At 44.4% G+C, this 24,360-nt stretch overlaps 2 protein-coding genes across 16 annotated transcripts in view; both read left to right on the plus strand.

Moving 5' to 3' along the window:
- LOC102124370 (perilipin-2) overlaps nucleotides 1-6,681 on the plus strand; it is a 119,328-nt gene extending 112,647 nt beyond the window's left edge. For 12 of the 13 annotated variants that reach the window (XM_074017413.1, XM_074017402.1, XM_074017395.1 and 9 more), the window contains one exon: nucleotides 6,002-6,151. In XM_074017413.1, coding sequence (XP_073873514.1) covers nucleotides 6,002-6,136 — 135 coding nt within the window. In that variant the 3' untranslated portion in view covers nucleotides 6,137-6,151. Of the gene's footprint in view, nucleotides 1-6,001; nucleotides 6,153-6,455 lie in introns of those variants that run through there. The other variant, XM_074017396.1, reaches the window with a different exon arrangement.
- A 5,466-nt stretch (nucleotides 6,682-12,147) lies between these two features.
- HAUS6 (HAUS augmin like complex subunit 6) overlaps nucleotides 12,148-24,360 on the plus strand; it is a 50,349-nt gene continuing 38,136 nt past the window's right edge. For all 3 annotated transcript variants that reach the window (XM_074017392.1, XM_074017393.1, XM_015437116.3), the window contains exons 1-4: nucleotides 12,148-12,523; nucleotides 18,232-18,327; nucleotides 21,231-21,309; nucleotides 22,325-22,457. Coding sequence is in view for 1 of the 3 variants with exons in the window: in XM_015437116.3 (XP_015292602.3) it covers nucleotides 12,396-12,523; nucleotides 18,232-18,327; nucleotides 21,231-21,309; nucleotides 22,325-22,457 (436 nt within the window). In the remaining 2 variants the exon portion in view is untranslated. The remainder of the gene's footprint in view (nucleotides 12,524-18,231; nucleotides 18,328-21,230; nucleotides 21,310-22,324; nucleotides 22,458-24,360) is intronic.

The raw sequence follows: 24,360 nt of genomic DNA on the forward strand, positions 1-24,360 counted from the left end.
GTCAGGAGATCGAGACCATCCTGGCGAACACGGTGAAACCCCGTCTCTACTAAAAAAATACAAAAAAAAAAAAACTAGCCAGGCGAGGCGGCGGACGCCTGTAGTCCCAGCTACTCGGGAGGCTGAGGCAGGAGAATGGCTTAAACCCGGGGGGCGGAGCTTGCAGTGAGCTGAGATCGGGCCACTGCACTCCAGCCCGGGCGACAGAGCCAGACTCCGTCTCAAAAAAAAAAAACAAAAAAAACAAAAAGGGTGTGAAATAGAGCTACATGCTTCTGGCTGTCCCTGCTAAAAGGTAAGCAGGGCTGCCCTCAGCAGAACTGAAGTCTAACTCAAATTCGTCTCTTTCTATCCTGGTTCACCCCTTTATCTCCATGAAAACGAGGAAGCAGCACATAACTTTACATGCTCCTTTGGTATGAATGAGTCTATTAAACTTTTTTATGGACCAGGCACGGTGGCTCATGCCTGTAATCCCAGCACTTTGGGAGGCCGAGATGGATGGATCCCTTGAGATCAGGAGTTTGAGACCAGCCTGGCCAACAGGGTGAAACCCAGTCTCTACTAAAAACACAAAAATTAGGCCGGGCGTGGTGGCTCACGCCTGTAATCCCAGCATGTTGGGAGGCCAACGTGGGCAGATCACGAGGTTAGGAGTGGCCAACAGTGGCCAGCCTGGCCAACATGGTAAACCTCATCTCTACTAAAAATACAAAAATTAGCTGGCCATGGTGACGTGCACCTGTAATCCCAGCTCCTCGGGAGGCTGAGGCAGGAGAATCTTTTTTTTTTTTTTTTTTTAAGACAGAGTCTCGCTCAGTCGCCCAGGCTGGAGTGCAGTGGCGCGATCTCAGCTCACTGCAAGCTCCACCTCCCGGGTTCACGCCATTCTCCTGCCTCAGCCTCCCGAGTAGCTGGGACTACAGGCGCCCGCCACCTCGCCCGGCTAATTTTTTGTATTTTTAGTAGAGACGGGGTTTCACTGTGTTAGCCAGGATGGTCTCGATCTCCTGACCTCGTGATCCGCCCGTCTCGGCCTCCCAAAGTGCTGGGATTACAGGCTTGAGCCACCACGCCCGGCCAGGAGAATCTTTTGAACCCGGGAAGTGGAGGTTACAGTGAGCCGAGATTGCGCCATTGCACTCCACCCTGTCCGGCGACAGGGTGAGACTCCATCTCAAAAAAAACAAAAAAACAAAAAAACCCACAAAAATTAGCCGGGCATGGCTGTATGCACCTGTAATGTCGGCTACTCGGGGGCTCTTTTTTTTTTTTTGAGACGGAGTCTCGCGCTGTGTCACCCAGGCTGGAGTGCAGTGGCGCGATCTCGGCTCACTGCAAGCTCCGCTTCCCAGGTTCACGCCATTCTCCTGCCTCAGCCTCCGAGTAGCTGGGACTACAGGCGCCCGCCACCACGCCCGGCTAGTTTTTTTTTTTGTATTTTTAGTAGAGACGGGGTTTCACCATGTTAGCTAGGATGGTCTCGATCTCCTGACCTCGTGATCCACCCGCCTCGGCCTCCCAAAGTGCTGGGATTACAGGCTTGAGCCACCGCGCTTGGCCTATTTTTTGTCTTTTTAATAGAGATGGGGTTTCACCATGTTGGACAGGCTGGTCTCAAACTCCTGACCTCAGGTAATCCACCCGCCTCGGCCTCCCAAAATGCTGGGATTACAGGCGTGAGCCACCACGCCTGACTACACATGCTTTCTTATCTTGAATATACACCTTTGTGTTTCCCTATTAATAAGAGTTATAGTGTGTTACTTAAGTTAGTACAAATTAGAAAAAAAAAAAGAATTGTAGTGCTTACTTGAATAGCTTATGAAAAGAAGAGCGGTCTCAAAGCTCTTCTTCCTGAGCAGGGGCAGGATAAAATGTAGACCATTCTTAGCTTCTAGAAGAGCACCAGCAGCCCTTGCTTTTTGCCGTGAGCTGTGCACATTGGTCATGGTTTTGCTGTCTGTCTTTGTGTTTCAAGTTTGTGTCTATATGTATTTCATTCATTTGTCAACATGTCTCAGCATTTGTGGTGTTCTGGAATTTTTTTTTTTTTTTAGATGGGCTCTTGCTCTATTGCTCAGGCAATAGTGCTGTAGTGAGATTGGCTCACTGCAACCTTCGCCTCCCAGGCTTAATCGATTCTCCCTCCTCAGTGTCCTGAGTATCTGGGACCATAGGCATGCACAATCACACCTGGCTAATTTTTGTATTTTTGTAAAGGTGGGGTTTCACCATGTTGCCCAGGCTGGTCTCATACTGTTGAGCTTAAATGATCCACTCACCTCGGCCTGCCAAAGTGCTGGGATTCCAGGCATGAGCTACTGAACCTGGTCTGTGTTCTCACATCTTGCAGCTTCATTGTTGCATAAACTGGCAGAAAACTTTGGTTTTACAGACTTGTTTTCCTCCAGAAAACAGTTCTTTTGAGGGAAAATACTAAGGCTGACACAGTATGTAACCATGGCAGGTTCGTAAACATATGACTGCATGAAACCTGGCATGATGTGCCTCAGGGAGGGTTCAAGAACATTTTTTCCTTTGCCTGTAATAATAACATAGTCTTTCTAGTTTGTCCTATGCAAAAATGCAAAGGAACATGATGCATTGGCCATTAATCACTGAGCCTTAGTTTTCTCATCTATTAAGTTAATGTTGCCTCAACAGATGGAAGTGAGTGTTGAGGATGGGGATGTGTTTTTTTAATTTGCACTAGAAGCATGGGGACATCATCTGTGGGACAGTGACATGTAGTATCTTTAACTTGGCAGTTCAGGTGTGAGTATATAATACCAGCTCATGGTTAGGAAAATATATCCACTTTGAAAAGGCAGTTTATAGGTATTAAAGAACTAATGAAACTGGGCCTAGTGGTATGCACCTATAGTCTCAGTTTCTCAGGTAGCTGGGACAGGAAGATTGCTTGAGCCCAGGAGTTTAAGGCTGCAGGAAAGAAACAACTAATGAAATGAAAAGGAAAAAACTAAAATTTGGTTTACATAAGATACAGGGCTCAAGGTCAACTTAAGCCAAAGACTTGTTTTATGGTATCTTTCTTGGTTACCTTTTGAGATTCTGATGCTACCCTGCTCCTTCCACCCCAAAATGAACTTCTTTAGAACTGAACTTATAAAACTTTAGTTTTAGAAATTATCAACTCCTGAAAAAAAAAGTGGTATTAATTTGACCCTCACTGGGCTAGACCCAGGTCATATTTTTAGGACTGGTGAGGGTTAAGGACCTCTAACTAACCATCCTAAGCTGAGAGTCAGGAATAGAATGCTCGGAAGGAAAAGACTGAATCAGGAAATTATACTCTCAATTGGTGGTGAGAGGGAGCACTTCGTTGAGTTTGACAGATGAAACTGCTGATTAACACAGTACATCTTTAATTGTTAAGATTGCCCAGGTGCGGTGGCTCATGCCTGTAATCCTAGCACTTTGGGAGGCCGAGTCAGCCGATCACTTGAGGCCAGGAGTTCAAGGGCAGCCTGGCCAACAAGGTGAAACCTCGTCTTTACGAAAGATACAAAAATTAGCTGGGCATTGTGGCTTGCTCCTGTAATTCAAGCTACTGAGGCATGAGAATTGCTTGAACCTGGGAGGCGAAGGTTGCAGTGAGCCAAGATGGCACCACTGCACTCCAGCCTGGGTGACAGCGAGACTCCATCTCAAAAAAAAAAAAAATTGTTAAGATTGTCAGTAAGATGACTAAGTGAAGCGATAGGCAGGCAGTCAAAAGGAAAATGTTTGCAATGGGAAGTAGAGAGAATTGCCTGGGATTCTTCTCAGGTTTTACTTGCTTAAACTGGGCCTGCAGATTAGAGATATGATATGAAATATAATATAATGAAAGGTTTTGAATCTCACAAGGGAGTCTTGATACAGAATATGGTTTCTAGGTTTTTAGCTGGTATGGATTTTATGAAAGTGCCATTTGAGAGTGTCATATAAAAGATAGTAGAGCTGGTGGGGCACAGGAGCTCATGCCTGTAATCCCAGCACTTTGGGAAGCCAAGGTGAATGAAGCACCTGAGGTCCGGAGTTCAAGACCAGCCTTGCCAAGATGGTGAAATCCCATCTCTACTGAAAATACAAAAATTAGCCGGGTGTGGTGGCACACACCTGTAATACCAGGTACTTGGGTGGCTGAGGCAGGAGAATCACTTGAACCTGGGAGGTGGAGGTTGTAGTGAACCGAGTTTGCCCCACTGCACTCCAGCCTGGGTGACAATGAGACTCCATCTCAAAACAAACAAAACCGAAATCCAGTGTCAAATTTTCCATTTTTTCAATTTTTAAATGTATAATTCTATAGCATTAAGCACATTCACAATGTTATACAACCATCGCTGTTATATTCATCTTAAGCACAAATTCTGTACCCATTAAACAATAACTCCAGGCCAGGTGCGGTGGCTCACGCCTGCAATCCCAGCATTTTGGGAAGCCAAGAAGGGTGGATCACTTGAGGTCAGGAGTTCGAGACCAGCCTGGCCAATATGGTGAAACCCCATCTCTACTAAAAAATATAAGAATTAGCTGGGCATGGTCGCAGCACACGCTTGTAATCCCAGTTACTCGGGAAACTGAGGCAGGAGAATGGGTTTGAACCTGGGAGGCTGAGGTTTCAGTCAGCTGAGATCACGCCACTGCACTCCAACCTGGGGGACAGAGTGAAACTCCGTTTAAAACAAAACAAAACAAAAAAGCCCCACAATGACTCCCCAATTTCCCTCTTTCCTTCTATTTTTTGAGGGATTTTTTTTTTTTTTTTTTTTCAGACAGTCTTGCTCTGTCACCCAGGCTAGAGTGCAGTGGTGCAATCTTGGCTCACTGCAACCTCTGCCTCCTGGGTTCAAGTGATTTTCCTGCCTCAGCCTCCCGAGAAGCTGGGATTACAGGCATCTGCCACTATACCCAACTAATTTTTGTATTTTTAGTAGAGACAGGGTTTCACCATTTTGGCCAGGCTGGTCTTGAACTCCTGACCTCCTGATCCACCTGCCAAAGTGTTGGGATTACAGGCGTGAGCCACCACGCCCAGTCTTTTTGAGGGATTTTAGTTGCTGTTAGCTCTTTTTCCTGTTAGGTAATTAGCTGTTTTTTTTCCCTCCACTATCAAGATTCTAGCCTTTAGTAATATGTTATATGTTGTTAATTTTTCTTTTCTTTTCTTTTTTTTTTTTTTTTGAGAGAGTCTCACTCTGTCGCCCAGGCTGGAGTGCAATGGCACGATCTTGGCTCACTGCTCCCAGGTTCAAGTGATTCTCCTGCCTCAGCCTCCTGAGTAGCTGGGACTACAGGTGCATGCCACCACGCCCAGCTAATTTTTTGTATTTTTCGTAGAGACAGCGTTCCACTGTGTTAGCCAGAATGGTCTTGATCTCCTGACCTCATGATCCACCCACCTCGGCCTCCCAAAGTGCTGGGATTACAGGCGTGAACCACTACGGCCGGCCTTAATTTTCTTGTTTTAATCTGTTGTTTGCTAAGAAACATTACCTAGCTTATCAAAATTGTACATAAAATAAAATTTGATAGAGTTTCTTGTCCCTAAAGGCTTTCCTGTGTAGGGAAGAGGTGGGGTTTTGTGATGGCTGTTTCAACCATAAAAAGACCTTTTGTTTCCTCAGTTGCTAGACATTTCCCTAGACACTTGCTTATGGAAAAGTATTATGGATTTTAAGAAAGTAATAGATTAATAGTTGAATAACGAGAATAACGAGAAATAACAAGAAATGCTATATATCTGGTATTTTTAAAAAAGCCTTCATTGACTAGGTTCCACCACTAGTTAGTTTCCTTTTTAAAAGTTTTCCTTAGTGCTTTTATAGTATGAGGGAATTGCATGAATAAGACCACAAACATCTTTTCAAAAACACAGCTATGGACAAAGCAAGGTTCACCTACATGCACTAAAGTCTCCATGAGCTCAGATGGACCTGACAACTCTGCTTCATCAGTGTTTGTTTCAATATCCAAGATTCTTCTTTTACAGGTACTTGATTTCACCACCATAGACTTGACATCTGAGACGGATGAGATTCCAGATATTATAGCTTTGGAAGAGGAGAACGGATCAAATCATTCACCTGCTAATGACCCTGTCCTCTCAGGGCAAAATGTTGAATAACTAACAACAATAAAATACCCCTTTAGCCGGGCGCGGTGGCTCACGCCTGTAATCCCAGCACTTTGGGAGGCCGAGGCGGGCGGATCACAAGGTCAGGAGATCGAGACCACGGTGAAACCCCGTCTCTACTAAAAATACAAAAAAAATTAGCCGGGCGCAGTTGTGGGCGCCTGTAGTCCCAGCTACTCAGGAGGCTGAGGCAGGAGAATGGCGTGAACCCGGGAGGCGGAGCTTGCAGTGAGCCGAGATCGCGCCACTGCACTCCAGCCTGGGCGACAGAGCGAGACTCCGTCTCAAAAAAAAAAAAAAAAAAAAAAAAACCCCTTTAGGTTGAATATGCAATTTGCATTACATTAAACTTCCTGTTTTTATTCCCGTGACTTTGAAGAGTGTTAATCTAGTTTTTTGGCTATATTGGTCTTAATTGCAATGACACTCTCATCTAAACTTTTGTAAGAGATCCTAGTTCTGTGTCATATATCATTTAATATAATTATTTAAAGTTTAATTGCTGAAATACTTACAATAAAAATTGGGCTGTATAATCTTGACTTCATGATTTTTTTTCCCTCTGGTATAGTGAACATTTGTTGTCTTTTGGTCTCCCATGATTCATTCATGCTTATTTTGAAGGTCTCAGTGGGTATAGTGGTCAAGGTTTTTGCTTTCCCTTAGCCTAGTGGTGGGCATGTGACTAAAAGCAGGTCAACTGGGAGGAAGCATAGCATGATGGGTAAGGGCTCAGACTCTGGTTTCTAATCTGATTCTGCCACTTATGTGTGACCTTGAGCAAGTTACTTAATTTCTCTATGCCTCATTTTTTTTCATCACTAAAACAGGAATAGTGTTAGGTTTGCTATGAAGATTAAACAGTTAACATTTATGAAAAGCTTAGAGCAGTGCCTGGCACAAAGCAACATTAAGTATTAGTTGCCTATAATCCCAGCACTTTGGGAGGCCAAGGTGGGTGGATCACTTGAGGTCAGGAGTTTCCAGCCTGGCCAACATGGTGAAACCCCGTTTCTACTAAAAATACAAAAAAAAGAAAAAAAAATTAGCCGAGTTGTAGTGGCACAGGCCTGTAATCCCAGCTACTCAGGAGGCTGAGGCAGAAGAATCGCTTGAACCCAGGAAGCAGAGGTTGCAGTGAGCCAAGATCATGCCACTGCGCTCTGGTCTGGGTGGCAGAGCGAGACTCCATCTCAAAAAAAAAAAAAAAAAAAAAAGAAGTATTAATTAAGGGAGTAAATTGTAGAAGCAATCTGGAGGCAGTGGCTCACACTTGTGATCTCAGCACTTTGTGAGGCCAAGGTGGGAGGATCACTTGAGCCCAGGAGTTCCAGACCAGCCTGGGCAATATAGTGAGACCTTCTCTCTATAACAAAAAACCTTAAAAAGATTGGGCTGGGCATGGTGGCTCACGTCTGTAACCCCAACACTTTGGGAGGCCAAGGCGGGCAGATCACTTGAGGTCAGGAGCCCCAGAACAGCCTGGCCAACATGGTGAAACCCTGTCTCTACTAAAAATACAAAAATTTGTCAGGTGTGGTGGCGGATGCCTGTAATCCCAGCTACTCAGGAGGCTGAGGCGGGAGAATACCAGGCTAGCCTGGAATTCCTGGTCTCAAGTAATCCTCCTGCCTTGGACTCCCAAAGTGCTGGAATTAACAGGCATGAGCCACTGTGCCTAGCTGCCAAATCTTAGAATGAGGCCTAGTGAGTGAGGAGTAAACTCTGACCTTTTTTCTTTCTTGTCCAAATTCCTATCTATAGAACTTGGGGAGTCATGTCCTACAAGTCATAAAAATCTCATCAGATGGGTTTTGTTTAAGCCTATATAACCCAGCTTACTTTCCAACTTGACTGGCATAACATTGACAGATAAAGAAGGAAATTAAAATATTTTTTCCCAAAATATGTTTCTTTGTTATATTTTGAAATGGTCCTTCAAAACCGTCTCTTATGGGGGGAAATCTACATCTGTAAAGAAGCTGGCCGGTGGCTCACACCTGTAATCCCAGCACTTTGGGAGTCCGAGGCGGGCAGATCACCTAAGGTCTGGAGTTCCAGACCAGCCTGGTCAACACGGTGAAACCCTTTCTCTATTAAAAATACAAAAATTAGCTGGGCATGGTGGCGCATGCCTATAATCCCAGCTACTTGGGAGGCCAAGGCAGGAGAATTACGTGAACCCAGGAGGCAGAGGTTGCACTGAGCCGAGATGGCACCACTGCACTTTAGCCTGGGTGATAGAGTGAGACTCCATCTCATAAATAAATAAATACATAAATAGAATCTCTATTGAAATAAGTAGATCTTTCCCCTGGCAGGCCATCCCCATCCTGAAGAGATTAACTGAGAATCCAATACTTGCTCTGTCACCCACACTGGAGTACAGTGGCATGGCATGTGATCTCAGCTCACTGCAACCTCTGCGTCCCGGGTTCAAGCAATTCTCCTGCCTCAGCCTCCCAAGTAGCTGGGACTACAGGCATCTGCCACCATGCCTGGCTAATTTTTGTCTTTATAGTAGAGATTGGGTTTCACCGTGTTGGCCAGGCCAGTCGAACTCCTGACCTCAGGTGATCTGCCCACCTTGGCCCCTCAAAATGCTGGATTACAGGTGCGAGCCACTGTGTCTAGCGTAAATTTTTTTTTTTTGAGACAGGGTCTTGCACTGTTGCCCAGACTGGCATTCAGTGGCATGATGTGGGCTCACTGCAACCTCTGCCTCCTGGGCTGAAACAATCCACAGCTTCAGCCTCCCAAAGTGTTGGGATTACAGGTATGAGCCACTACACCCAGCTTCTAGTACTTTTGGGTGGCCACCTATGAGACTTCATACTAACCCTGGTGTCCACAACCACTTATCTTGATAGACACTTTTCTATAGATTCTAGGTCTTTAGATAGTAACTTAACTCTTTCAACCAATAGCAATCAGAAAATCTTTTTTTTTTTTTTTTTTTTTTTTTTTTTTTTGAGACGGAGTCTCGCTCTGTCACCCAGGCTGGAGTGCAGTGGCCGGATTTCAGCTCACTGCAAGCTCCGCCTCCCGGGTTCACGCCATTCTCCTGCCTCAGCCTCCGGAGTAGCTGGGACTACAGGCGCCCGCCACCTCGCCCGGCTAGTTTTTTGTATTTTTTAGTAGAGACGGGGTTTCACAGGGTTAGCCAGGATGGTCTCGATCTCCTGACCTTGTGATCCGCCCGTCTCGGCCTCCCAAAGTGCTGGGATTACAGGCTTGAGCCACCGCGCCCGGCCAGAAAATCTTTTTTGTTGTTGTTTTTTTTTGTTTTGAGACAGTCTCACCGAATCGCCCAGGCTGGAATTCAGTGGTACGATCTCAGGTCACTGCAACCTTGGCCTCTTGAGTTTAAGCGATTCTCCTGCCTCAGCCTCCTGAGTAGTTGGGATTACAGGTGCGCACCACCATTCCTGGCTAATGTTTGTATTTTTAGTAGAGACGGGGTTTCACCATGTTAACCAAGCTGGTCTCAAACTCCTGACTTCAAGTGCCTCGGCCTCCCAAAGTGTTGGGATTACAGGCGTAAGGCACCATGCCCGCCCCAATCAGAAAATCTTTGAGTCCACCTATGACCTGAACCCTCCACTCTGAGTTGCCTCACCTTTCTGTACAGAACCAATGTATACCTTACATGTATTGATCGATGTCTTACGTCTCCCTAAAACCAAGCTATAGCCCCACCATCTGGGGCACATGTTCTCAGGAACTCTTGAGACTGTGCCTCAGGCCATAGTCACTCATATTTGGCTCAGAATAAACTTCTTTAAATATTTTGTTAGAGGAACCCCTGCTTTCCAGGCCTCTGGTTAAATAAAACATGACTCAAGTGACTCCATCTTAAACTAGCTAGGCACTTACAAGGCTCCTATAAAATTAATGCTTATGGTCTAAAAACAGCCACATTCTAAGCTTGCCACCAATTATAATAACAGAATATTTATGGCCATACAGGACATCTCCCACCAATCCTGCAGAATGTCCAGATGCTCTAAAGAGCAGCCAACTTTACTTAAAGATGATGTTAATGAGCAAGCATAGGTTGAAAGATTAATGGTCTCTGAAAGCACAATAGCCCCACCTTTAGTGAGCACATCTGCGCATTCCAAGTTTAATTACAGCTCTTTATAGTTTCTCATAAGTAGAGACAGTAACAAAGGACCGTGTGTTCCTCCGCCTCCTTTCTGAGGTTGCTCCGCTCTTCAACGGAGTAGTTTCCAATAAACTTCCTTCCTTCATTGTGCTCTGTGATTCACCTCAAATTATTTCCCGCACAAGATCCAAGAACCTTCTCTTTGGGTCTGGATCAAGACTCTGTTTTTACCGGTAACAATTTTACAGAGTTTGACTCTTTGTTGACAGGAGTCAGAGATTTTTTTTGTTGCTGTTCTTTTGCTTGGAGAAGGGTCTTGCTCTGTCACTAGGCTGAATGAAGTGCAATCGTGCAATCACAGCTCACTGCAGCCTCAGCTTCCCAGGGCCCACATGATTTTCCCACCTCAGCCTCCTGCGCAACTGGACCACAGGCTGCACCACCAGAATGGAATTAGAGATCTTACAATGACCTCCACAGTGAAAAGCTATGCATAAACTTCAAAAAGTGGTTTTAGGCTGGGCGCGGTGGCTCATTCCTTGGGAGGCCACGGTGGACAGATCGCTTGAGCCCAGGAGTTCGAGCCCAGCCTGGGCAACTTGGTGGGTTCTCTCTCTCTCTCTCTCCTCTCACTCTTTTTTTTTTTTTTTTTTTTGAGACAGAGTCTCACTTTGTCGCCCAGGCTGAAGTGCAGTGGCAGGATCTTGGCTCAATGCAACGTCTGCCTCCTGGGTTCAAGCTATTCTTCTGCCTCAGCCTACCGAGTAGCTGAGCTGGGATTACAGTCATGCGCTACCAAGCCAGGCTAATTTTGTATTTTTAGTAGAGACCGGGTTTCTCCATGTTGGTGAGGCTGGTCTTGAACTCCCCGCCTCAGGTGATACACCCACCTTGGCCTCCCAAAGTGCTGGGATTATAGGCTTGAGCCACCGTGCCTGGCCTCTTTTTATTAAGGTGGTTTTAGTGAGGCAGGAGGCAATAATTGCCAGAGGTAGCGATGAGACTTAAAAGCAGGTTACCCAATCCATTTCGAGGCCCTGTTGTCTATGGGGTTTGTGGTAGGCAACAGCCGTCAGTTAAGAGAACTGCAGGCGGCCGGGCGCAGTGGCTCACGCCTGTAATCCCAACACTTTGGGAGGCCGAAGACGGCGGATAACCTGATGTTAGGAGTTCGACACCAGCCTGGTCAACATGGTGAAATTGTCTCTATTGTGCTTTCAGAGACTATTAAAAATACAAAAAATTAGCCGGGCGTGGTGGTGGACGCCTGTTAATCCCAGCTACTCTGGAGGTTGAGGCAGGACAAATGCTTGAACCCGGGAGGCGGAGGTTGCAGTGAGCCGAAATCTTGTCACTGCACCCCAACTTGAGCAACAAGAGCGAAACTCCGTCTCAAAAAAAAAAAAAAAAAAAAAAAAAGACTGCAGGGGGAGTAGGGAGCCAGATTTCATTTAAAGCAGGCAAAGGAGCATCTAGTATTTGAGGGCATAGATTTCGCTAATGACAGAAATGAGGCTCAGAGATTACGTGACTTGATCAGAGTCACAGTGAGCATAGCGGAGGATGGAACCAATGCTTCTTCTCTCTACACCGAGGTACAGTGCTCCATTTATGGCTTTTATGTGACGTAACAACTAGCATACACAAGCAAATGAACCCCACACACCAACAATCAGAAAAACCCGAAGACCCGAGGATGTGGGCAAGATAGCCGTTACGCAAGCGCAGAACAATTCGCTGGCCGCGCAATGCCGCGTGGGTCTTGTAGTTTCTTGGCTGGGCATGACCGAAAGGGAGGAGAGAAGGGCGCATGGCATGGCGGGAGATATAGTCCTTCCGGGAAGTCCCTCCTCCTTCGGAAGACTGGCGGCGCAGGCGCATACTGCTCTTCCTTAAGGGCGGGAGTCTCGGTTTGTGGTGGCTTTGCTGAGGCAGTTGTGCCCGCACTACCGTTAGAAGCTCAGTTTCCCGGAGGCTGTAAGTCCCTTTGAGGCGAAATGGCTTGGGGCGAGAAAGGAGCAGACTTTGGCAATGGAAGGACCGCCGCGACCTCAGGCTGACCGTAGGGAGGGATCTTGAGGGCCCTCCGAGTCCCCTGGGTTTGCGCTTTCTTTCTTCGCAGCCGCCGTGCCTACCGCGAGGATGAGCTCGGCTTCGGTCACCGCTTTCGAGAAGGAGCATCTCTGGATGTATCTGCAGGCGCTCGGCTTCGAGCCAGGCCCGGCAACCATTGCTTGCGGAAAGATCGTGTCGCACACGCATCTCGGAGTGTAAGGAGGCCGGGGCTGTGGGGGCGAGGGAGCCTGAGCCGGGGGATCCCGGCCTTGCCCTTTTGTATACCCCGGAGGTTGATTAATCAGAATTGGTTGAGCGGTTACTCTGTGCCAGGCATTGACTCCAAAGTTCCTACTCCCAGTTGCTGCCAGCCTAGTGGCAGAGGCAGAGAGTAAATAATGGAAGAGTGCCGGAAGCGATCTGTAGGCGAGTGCAAAGTCTGCAGATGGGCAGAGTGCAAAACTGGAGGGACAGCTTAATTCTGCCTAGGTGGTGGAGGGGTGGTCTGTGGAGTAGTGGGAGGGATGGCGGGTAGTAGTGGAAGAGCAGGGGAATCTTACGTACAAAATGCCTTTTGAACTCAAGGGAGCCTTTGAAGGTGGTTTAACTTTATAATTTTTAATTTTTGAATTAGTAAGGCATGCTGGAGTTAGCATAAAACAACGGAGAAGGTATTAAAAACTAATACCCTTTTAATGAAAAGTATGGAAAGTAAAAGCCCCTTCCCTACTTTTTCCACTTCTGTTAAGGTTATGGATCTCTCCTAATAACCCACTGTAAATAACTCTGTTTTATTTCTATGTTTTATCAACTTTAGTCAGTATCTCTGTTTCACCATTCCCACTGTAGGCCAAGGGGAATTTGGGATAGATACATTGGCCATCTTCTATTCTCCTCAATCTGTTATATTTTTGTAAATTACATATTTTCAGTTCTTCTAGAGGCTTTTTTTTTGAAACAGAGTCTCGCTCTGTCGCCCAGGCTGGAGTGCAGTGGCGCGATCTCGGCTCACTGCAACCTCCGCCTCCCGGGTTCAAGTGATTTCTGCCTTAGCCCCCTGAGTAGCTGGGACTACAGGCGCCCGCCACCATGTCCGGGTAATTTTTGTATTTTTAGTAGAGACATGAGTTTCACTACATTGGCCAGGCTGGTCTCGAACTTCTGACCTCATGATCCGCCGGCCTCGGCCTCCCAAAGTGCCAGGATTACAGACTTGAGCCACCATGCCTGACTGTGGCTGTGGTTTTTTTCCTTGTTTTTGTTTTTGAGTCGGAGTCTGGCTCTGTTGCCCAGGCTGGAGCGTAGTAGCACGATCTCGGCTCACTGCAACCTCCTCCTCCTGTGTTCAAGCGATTCTTGTGCCTCAGCCTCCGTACTAGCTGGGATTACAGGTGCCCGCCACTGCACCCGGCTAATTTTTGTGTTTTTGGTAGAGACGGGGTTTCGCCATGTTGGTCAAGCTGGTCTCAAACTCCTGACCTCAGGTGATCCACCCGCCTCGGCCTCCCAAAGTACTGGGATTACAGGCGTGAGGCACCGCACCCAGCGACCTCTATTTCTTGATTCATCAATCTCTTTTGATTCCTACCATAATTTCACAATGAACCGAGCTATTATAAGATTTCCTTCCTCCTCCTCTGCCTTCCCCCTCTTGACTTGTTTTGGCTGTATTTTTTCTGTCAAGATTTACAACTGTAATTAAGTTTTGCTTGGTAATTATTTTTGAGAAGTTACTATTAACGTGTGTAGCGGCCTGTCTAGCAGTCTTTTCTAAAAATTGAGTACCGCCTGGCGTGGTGGCTCGTGCCTGTAATCCTAGCACTTTGGGAGGCCGAGGAGGCGGATTGCCTGAGCTCAGGAGTTCGGAAACAGCCTGGGCAACACGGTGTAACCCCATCTCTACTAAAATACAAAAAAATTAGCCGGGCGTGGCAGCGTGCGCCTGTAGTCCCAGGTTCTGGTGAGGCTGAGGCAGGAGAATGGCTTGAGCCCAGGAGGTGGAGGTTGCAGTGAGCTTAGATCGCGCCACTGCACTCCAGCCTGGGTGACAGAGGGAGACTCAGTCTCCGGGAAAAAAAAAAAATTGACTACAAGCATATAGCATTTATCAGGTTCATGTATTATTTGTTTCACATGATTTGATGGCCCATAGCACAGTCACATTTTCTCTATACTGGTGGAGAAGTCTGAAGCTTTTCCATAGTTCCGCTGAGAATGGCTCTCATTGTCACTGCGTCATTCTCTGCAGTGTTTTGGCAATTTTAGTTTTTTTTTTTTTTGGGACAGAGTGTGCTATGTCTCCCAGGCTGGAGTGCAATGTCGCAATCTTGGTTCACTTCAACCTCTGCCTCCTGGGTTCAAGCAATTCTCCTGCCTCAGCCTCCTGAGTAGCTAGGATTACAGGCACCTGCCACCGTGCCCAGCAAATTTTTCTATTTTTTAGTAGAGACGGGGTTTTGCCACATTGGCCAGGCTGTACTACTTTGCATTCTACCAACAAGGTACAAGCATTTCCTTTTCTCTGCAAGATTCGCCATCTTGTAACACATGTCCCCTTTAAATGCTTTATTTTATTTTATTTTGTTTTTTTGAGGCAGAGCCTTGCTCTGTCGTCCAGGCTGGAGTGCAGTGGTATGATCTCAGCTCACTGCAAGCTCTGCCTCCCAGGTTCACTCCATTCTTCTACCTCAGCCTCCCGAGTAGCTGGGACTACAGGTGCCTGCCACCACGCTTGGCTAATTTTTTTTTGTATTTTTTTAGTAGAGACGGGGTTTCACTATATTAGCTAGGATTGTCTCAATCTCCCGACCACCTGCCTCGACCTCCCAAAGTGCTGGGATTACAGGTGTGAGCCACTGTGCCCGGCTCTTTAAATGCTTTAAGCATGGATGTGGCATCAAATTTACTTTTTTGTTTTTATTTTTTGAGATAATCTGGCTCTGTCTTCCAGGCTGGAGTGCAGTGGCCTGAATGTGGCTCACTGCAGCCTCCATCTCCTGGGCTCAAGTGATCCTTCCACTTCCGCCTCCCAAGTAGCTGGAATTACAGTTGCCTGCTGCCACGCCTGGCTACTTTTAATTCTTTTTTTTTTGAGATGGAGTTTTGCTCTGTTGCCCAGGCTGGAGTGCCGTTGTGCGATCTCAGCTCACTGCAACCCCTGCCTCCCTGGTTCAAGCAATTCTCTGCCTCAGCCTCCCGAGTAGCTGGGAATACAGCCACCTGCCACCATGCCTGGCTAATTTTTTTGTATTTTTAGTAGAAACAGGGTTTCACCATCTTGGCCAGGCTGATCTTGAACCCCTGACCTCATGATCCACCTGCCTTGGCCTCCTAAAGTGCTGGGATTACAGGCGTGAGCCACCACGCCTGGCCGGCTAATTTTAATTCTATTCTTTCTGTAGAGATGGGTTTTCACTGTGTTGCCTAGGCTGATCTTGACCTTCTGGGCTCAAGTAGTCCTCCCACGTCGGCCTCCCAAAGTGCTGGGATTACAGGCATGAGCCACTGCACCCTGCCAAATTTACTTTTAAAATTGCTCAATGCACCTGTAAATCCAGCTGCTTAGAAGGCTGAGGTGGGAGATTGCTTGAGGCCAGAAGTTTGAGACCAGCCTGGGCAACATAGTGAGACCCTGTCTCTTAAAAAAGCAATTAGGCTAGACATGGTGGTTCACACCTGTTATCCCAGTGCTTTGGGAGGGCAAGGTGGGAGTATTGCTTGAGCCCAGGAGTTTGAGGCTACAGCGAGCTATAATGGTAGCGCTGTACTCCAGCCTGGGTAACAAGAGTGAGACCCTGTCTCTTAAAACCAAAAAAGAAAAAAACCCATTATTTTTTATTCACTTATATTTTGTACATACACGTTCTCTTTGGTTTGCAGTTTATGAGTTTTTTGTTTCTATGAGCCTGAACTGGTATGACCACTTTTCTTTCTTTCTTTTTTTTTTTGAGATGGAGTTTTGCTCTTGTTGCCTAGGCCGGAGTGCAGTGGCGTGATCTGGGCTCACTGCAACCTCTGCCTCCTGGGTTCAAGAGATTCTGCTTCCTCAGCCTCCGGAGTAGCTGGGATTACAGGCTTGCACCACTATGCCCCACTAATTTTGTATTTTTAGTAGAGACGGGGTTTCTCCATGTTGGTCAGGTTGGTCTCGAACTCCCGACCTCAGGTGATCCAGCTGCCTCAGCTTCCCAGAGTGCTGGGATTACAGGCGTGAGCCAGCAGGCCCGGCTCCATTTTTTAAAAATGTTAAACATATGCTTAATATATGACTCAGCAATCCATTCCAAGATATTTGCCCAGAAGGTTTGCAGTTTGGAAAAATCATATGGTTGCATTACAGAGAATGGATAGAAGGGGAAGAAGGGCTTTGCAGTTAGTTATTTAGGCCTGAACTAAAGTGGCAGTAGGAATAAAAAGAGGTGATTCATTTATTTGTTCATTCAACAAATATTTATTGACCACAGTATTGGACCTGGCTATGCAGTGATAAACAGAATAGATATAAATTTTCCCTTACAGAATTTTTTTTTTTTTTTTTTTTTTTTGAGACGAAGTCTCGCTCTGTCACCAGACTGGAGTGCAGTGGTGCGATCTTGGCTCACTGCAACCTCTGCCTCCTGGTTTCAAGCGATTCTTCTGCCTCAGCCTCCTGAGTAGCTGGGATTACAGATGCACGCCACCACACCTGGCTAATTTTTGTATTTTTAGTAGAGATGGGGTTTCACCATGTTGGCCAGGATGGTCTCGATCTCTTGACCTCTTGATCTGCCTGCCTTGGCCCCCCAAAGTGCTGGGATTACAGGTGTGAGCCATTGCACCCGCCCCCTTACAGTGTTTTAGTCTAGTGAAGGAACAAACCTTCAACAAATGTCTTATTACAAATTATAATAAGTGTCAAAGAGAAGAGAGCAAGGTACTTTATGAAAAGACAACAGGTTTGAGAGATGGTAGGGAAGTAGGATAGATGGAACTTCATTTGTGTTACTTGAAGAGTAGAGACATTCTAAGAACAAAAGTGTTGTTTGACAAATGGATAGGCATAGGAACTTACGCAAGAGAATGGTAATCCTAAGTCAGAAATTCACTTGATTTGATTTTTTGGAAGTAAATTTCATGGTTTTCCGTTTAAGTTAACTCTTGATTCCTTATAGTTGTGTGACATTTCTTAAAGGGTTTAGTGTTTTTTTGTTTTGTTTTCACTTTTTTTTTTTTTAGGCTTTGTTTTGATTAATTAGGGTAATTGGAACAATAAAAACTAATGCCAGCGTTATGTTATAAAGATGGTTCTGGGAATAAAAATCTAGTAGTGAAGACCCTGGACTCTAGGGTGAGGTGACATATTTCAAATCAGTGCTTTTCTACTTTCTGGTTAAGTGATTTTGGGCAAATTTCTAACCTCTAAATTTAGGTTTCCTCATCTGTATAATGAAGATAATCAAACTACTATCTAGTGTCATTAGGATTAAATAAAATAATTTGTGTTAAAGTAGATAGTATGTGATAGTAGTGAAGATTAGCTAAGTTACTGCTTGTAGAAGGCTTAGAAGAATGCTTGACAAATAGGAAACTCTTAATAAATATTAACTATTTACTGTTATTCAGTTAATGTAGGTTGTTACCATTATAAGGCATGGTTCTCTCTCGAATTAGGTTTTCCTTTCTTTTCTGTAGAGTGTTTTCATTAAAGCCAGTTCTGCCAGTCTTATATTGAATCTGTGATTTGAGAATTAGAAAATGAAAGCTTGCATGTTTTTCTTAACTGGTTATAAAATGTACATGAATGAGAAAAATTAATTTGCCTTGACTTCCTGAAGAGAATGAAAACATTAATTTGTGTCGAACTCTTACTCAGCTTTTGATGATGTTTGGTTTATTAACCATTTTCTTTTTCTTTTTCTATTTCTATTTCATTTTTAACCACTAGGAACATGTTTGACAAGCTGAACCGTGATGCCTTTCATATAGTTTCTTATTTTTTGTTTCAAGTTCTGGACCAGTCTCTCACCAAAGAAGTTTTCAAGTAAGGAAAAATAATTTCATTTTCTTAAGTGTCTTTCCAAATTTGAAAATGGACTGTGTTTTGATATAAGCCAGAATTTCTTTTTTCTTTTTTTTTTTTGAGATAGAGTCTCACTCCGTCACCCAGGCTGGAGTGCAGTGACGCGATCTAGGTTCACTGCAACTTCTGCCTCCCAGGTTCAAGAAATTCTCCTGTCTCAGCCTCCCGAGTAGCCGGGATTACAGGTGCCTGCCACCATGCCTGGCTAATTTTTGCATTTTTATTTGAGATGGAGTTTCACCTTGTTGGTCAGGCTGGTTTCAAACTGCTGACCTCAGGTGAACCACCCGCCTCGGCGTCCCAAAGTGCTGGGATTACAGGTGTGAGCCACCACACCCAGCATAAGCCAGAATTTCAACTTGGCCTTTGACTGATGTTTTGAATGAATATTACAAAATTCAGGTTTGAGTCTTATACATTTAATTCTTAATCTTTATAAATCTGGGTGACGTTTTTCTTTGGTACATATCTTAAAATCATTGTGTATTTTATAGATAATATAGTTTTTATTTTATATAATTCTTAACATTTTCTTTATGGTCTTAATAATTAAGCAAATTATTGTTAGCAGCACAATTAACTGGTATCAATCTGTATGAACTTGATTTTGCCCTGTTTTTTTTTTTTTTTTTGCTTAGTACTGTATGCCTTACTACTTTTCCTATAGGCAGTGTTGTTTTGTCTACATGGTTCTCTGTAAATCCTTACTTTTTTCAGTGATATATTAAAGCATCACTTGCTGTAGGGAAAAATCATTCCTAATACATTTACTCTTTTGTTGTATGCTGTTGTTTAAGAAGGAGATAAAAATGTAAACACCCACTAGTCTCAGTTCTAAGTTATTTTGCATGTGATTTGTGTTTCTGCTATCTAAAAAAGTGTTCAAATTTCTTTTGATATTTATGTTGTGCCTTCAATCTTTTATATAGGAAAGCAACAAGTAGATCTATTGCTTAGGGCATTATTTTCATTTTTGATAATCTATTTTGAATATTTTGCTTTTGCCGGGCGCGGTGGCTCAAGCCTGTAATCCCAGCACTTTGGGAGGCCGAGACGGGTGGATCACGAGGTCAGGAGATCGAGACCATCCTGGCGAACACCGTGAAACCCCGTCTCTACTAAAAAATACAAAAAACTAGCCGGGCGAGGTGGCGGGCGCCTGTAGTCCCAGCTACTCGGGAGGCTGAGGCAGGAGAATGGCGTAAACCTGGGAGGCGGAGCTTGCAGTGAGCTGAGATCCGGCCACTGCACTCCAGCCCGGGCTACAGAGCGAGACTCCGCCTCAAAAAAAAAAAAAAAAAAAGAATATTTTGCTTTTATTTAAAGTTCTGAGTGTGCAGGAGAATAGGTATGTTTGGATCATTTTTTGGAATTCCCTATTATTAAGGTATAGAGCAGCTTCTTCTGTCCAAACAAAAATAGATTTTTACTTTTTTTTTGCTGATTATCAACATTACGGCTCATTTTAAGTAATTCAGAAAATATAGGAAAATGTAAAAATTGTTTTGAAACCCGTCAACCACTGAGTATCACTGTTGACATTCTAGCCTTTTAGTCTTTTTGTTCCCTATGCATGCTCAGTTTTTTCTGCAAATACTGAATGTAGTTATAGAAAAAGTGAGGCCTTAAATAATTATGCCTCAGAATAAAAATTTGGAAAAACCTGACTGAAAGGAAAGCAGTAGGTAAATTTTAAACCCTAATATTCTTGACCAAAGTTGAAGCAAAATTTTCTTTTTCATGTTTTTCTGTCTTGTTTAGCCACAAAGCAATAGCACCCACAGTATGATAAGGATTATCTCTAGGAGTCATGCTCTTGTATGCCATTTTTTGTCCTCTTCATATATATCTGTTTATGTTTCTGTCCCGCAAGATTACTATTTCTTTTCAGGCTTAATTTACTAGTTTATTTATTTATCTTTATGCACTAGTCCAGTGGATCCGTTGAGATTGTTGTCTTTAGCTGATTTTCAGCAATTCTTATAGCTGTTCATTCCCTCATTTAATACATTTTAGTTGTTTGTATGAAACAGAACTCAATCCTTTAGATGTTTATAAATTAAAAAATTCAATTTCTCACAGGTTGGTGTCTCTCTATCTGTTATTTAAGAATGTTAACTTTAATTCATTTCACTTTAATTTTTTTTTTTTTTCTTTTGAGACAGGGTCACCCAGGCTGCAGTGCAGTGATGCCATCTTGGCTCACTGTAGACTCCACCTCCTGGGTTCAAGCAGTACTCGTGCCTCAGCCTCCTGAGTAGCTGGGGCTATAGGCGCACACCACTATGCCTAGCTAATTTTTTTATTTTTAGTCGAGACGGGATTTCTCCATGTTGGCCAGGCTGGTCTCGAGCTCCTGGCCTCAAGCGATCTGTCTGCATTGGCTTTCCAAAGTGCCGGGGTTACAAGTGTGAGCCACCACGCCCAGCCATGTGTTAATATTTCTGGTAGTAGAAATAAGTTTTTTTTTTTTTTTTTTTTTTTTTTTTTTTGAGACAGAGTCTTGCTCTGTCGCCCAGGCTGGAGTGCAGTGGCCCAATCTCGGCTCACTGCAAGCTCCGCTTCCCGGGTTCACACCATTCTCCTGCCTCAGCCTCCTGAGTAACTGGGACTACAGGCGCCTGCCACCACGCCTGGCTAATTTTTTTGTATTTTTTTAGTAGAGACGGGGTTTCACCGCGTTAGCCAGGATGGTCTCGATCTCCTGACCTTGTGATCCGCCCGCCTTGGCCTCCCAAAGTGCTGAGATTACAGGCACGAGCCACTGCGCCTGGCAATAAGTTTGATTTTTAAAAAATTTGCTGAGGCTTTTTTTTTTGGCTCTTGTTGTGCATAGTCCTAATGCTTTTATTTTTGTTTTCCAGATTTTGTTGGCCCCCATTTGACCAAAAAAGTGATACTGAATTCCGAAAACATTGCTGTGAATGGATAAAAAGGATTTCTGTAAGTATTCTTTTTGTTAGAAGATACAGACTTTAAGAAGTTAAAAACTACTTTAACTCTTTAACTTTTTAGAGGTGAAATCTTTTTAATGCTTTAATGCTATCAGTATAAGCAAGGAAATACTAGTTAAAATAGTCTTCTTTGATGGTTTTTGGTTGGGATTCTATGTATTTCGAAGAAACCAGCTTTGCTGGCCAGGTGCACTGAAAATAGGTTTTAGACTTCCTGAGAGTTTATAGCACAGTTTTTGTTTAAAGAAAACTTTTTCAACTGTATATTATTTTAGTTTGCTTCCCCAGATAGTATCAATGATTGTGTCTGTATCATTATAATTGTTTTTTCTTACCAGGTCCACATAGAGTTTAGAAAAACCAAAACCCACAACGTTTAACTTGTGGTTTAAATGGAATAATTCTGATCAAATTCTTTTTTATTTTTTATTTTTTTGAGATGGAGTCTTGTTCTGTCACCCAGGCTGGAGTGCAATGGCACAGTCTTGGCTCACTGCAACTCTGCCTCCCAGGTTTGAACGATTCTCCCACCTCAGCCACCTGAGTAGCTGGGATTACAGCCATGTACTACCATGCCCAGATAACTTTTGTATTTTTAGTAGAGATGGGGTTTCACCATGTTGGCCAGGCTGGTCTTGAACTCCTGACCTCTAGTGATCTGTCTGCCTCCGCCTCCCAAAATGCTGGGATTACAGGTATGAGCCACCGCACCCAGTCCTGATCAAATTCTTTTATGCTTCAAAAATAGTATGATGAGGAGACAGTGGGCTGGGGGCCTTACCCCCTTGGACTATTTTGTACTCTGCTGCAGAGTTGGACATGTCCAAGCCACTGTGCTATGAAGAGGTACTAGGGAACCCCATGCCAACCTGTAGCATAGTGCTCATGAAAATGTGGGACTTCTATTGCAAGACTGTCACACCCTTTAACAAAAATAGTATGAAGTAAATGTAAGAGTTTTTGTTAACAAAGTCTTCAAATCATCTTACTTCTCTTCTTCATAGGGTGAATGTGGAAGTAGCTTTCCTCAAGTTGTTGGTTCACTATTTCTTTCTCCTGGTGGTCCTAAGTTTATTCATCTGATGTATCATTTTGCAAGATTTGTCGCAATGAAATATATTAAATCCAATTCTAAAAGTAAGTTCAACTTATAAAATACTTTTTTGTTTTGATTCTTAAATTTTTATTGTTCTTTACAGTTTTTAAATCATGAAGAGATCTTAGTAAAAGCAAGATAAGTTAAAACATTAATGTACCCCAAAAAGGAAATGGTTAATATTCTACTGGAACTGTACTTTGAAATCTTCTCATAATGAACATAGTTACTATTTATGTTTTTTTATTGTGTTCTAATACAAGGATTGGGAAACATTTCCCTTTTTTTTCCTCTAAGACAGAGTTTCACTCTCGTTGCCCAAGCTGGAGTGCAATGGCATGATCTCAGCTCACTGCAACCTCTGCCTCCTGGGTTCAAGAAATTTTCCTGCCTCAGTCTCTTGAGTAGCTGGGATTACAGGTGTGTGCCACCATGCCTGGCTAATTTTTTGTATTTTTGGTAGAAACGGGGTTTTACCATGTTAGCCAGGGCTGGTCTTGAACTCTTTACCTCAGATGATCTGCCCACCTGGGCCTCTGAAAGTGTTGGGATTACAGGTGTAAGCCGATGCGCCTGGCTTTTTTTTTTTTTTTTGAGACGGAGTTTTTGCTCTTGTTGCCCAGGCTGGACTGCAATAGCGTGATCTCGGCTCACTGCAACCCCTGCCTCCTGGGTTCAAGCGATTCTCCTACCTCAGCCCCCTCAGTAGCTGGGATTACAGGCATGCGCCTCCACGCCTGGCTAATTTTGTATTTTTAGTAGAGATGGGATTTCTCCCTGTTGGTCAGGCTGGTCACAAACTCCTGACTTCAGGTGATCTGCCCGCCTTGGCCTCTCAAGGTGTTAGGATTACACCAAAGTGTTAGGATTACAGGCATGAGGCACCACGCCCGGCCTTTTTTGTTTTTTTTTTTTAATACTGGGGTTGCACCATATTTCCCAGGCTGGTGTTGAATGCCTGTGCTCAGGCAGTCTTCCTGCCTTGGCCTCTTAAAGTGCTGGGATTACATACATGCGTGAGCCACCGCTCCTGGCGACAATTGATACTTTTATCACTAGTGTATGGATAATGTCTGTTTTCCTAAAGGCTCATTAACATAGTATGTGACCAGACCTTTTTTTTTTTTTTTTTTTGAGATCGAGTCTCGCTCTGTTGCCCAGGCTGGAGTGCAGTGGCGTGGTCTCGGCTCACTGCAAGCTTTGTCTCCTGGGTTCACGCCATTCTCCTGCCTCAACCTCCCGAGTAGCTGGGATTACAGGCGCCCGCCACCACACCTGGCTGATTTTTTGTATTTTTTAGTAGAGACGGGGTTTCACCGTGTTAACCAGGATGGTCTTGATCTCGTGACCTCGTGATCCGCCAGCCTTGGCCTCCCAAAGTGCTGGGATTACAGGCGTGAGCCACTGCGCCCGGCCTGTGACCAGATACTTTAATCTTTTCAGTCTGATAGGTTACAGTGGGATCTCAGTATAGTTTTAATTTGTATTTCTCTTATTAGTGAGGTTGAAAATTGTTTCATGTTTAAGAGCAATTTGTACTTAAAAAAAAATGTTTATTTTTTGGCTGGGTGTGGTGGCTCATGCCTGTAATCCCAGCACTTTGGGAGGCCGAGGTAGGCAGATCACTTGAGGTCAGGAGTTCAAGACCAGCCTGACCAACATGGTGAAACCCCATCATTACTAAAGTACAAAAATTAGCTGGGCATTGTGGTGGGCACCTGTAATCCCAGCTACTTGGGGAGGCTAAGGCACGAGAATTGCTTGAACCTGGGAGGCAGAGGGTGCAGTGAGCCAAGATTGTAGTACAGAATTCCAGCCTGGGCAATAGAGCAGACTCAGTCTCAAAAAAAAAATTTTATTTTTTTTAGAGATAGGGTGCATCTCCCTATGTTGGCCAGGCTAGTTTTGATTTGAACTCCTGGTCTCAAGTAATCCTCCCACCTC

Source organism: Macaca fascicularis, chromosome 15 (assembly GCF_037993035.2).
Source record: "Macaca fascicularis isolate 582-1 chromosome 15, T2T-MFA8v1.1".
Classification (NCBI taxonomy): Eukaryota; Metazoa; Chordata; class Mammalia; order Primates; family Cercopithecidae; genus Macaca; species Macaca fascicularis.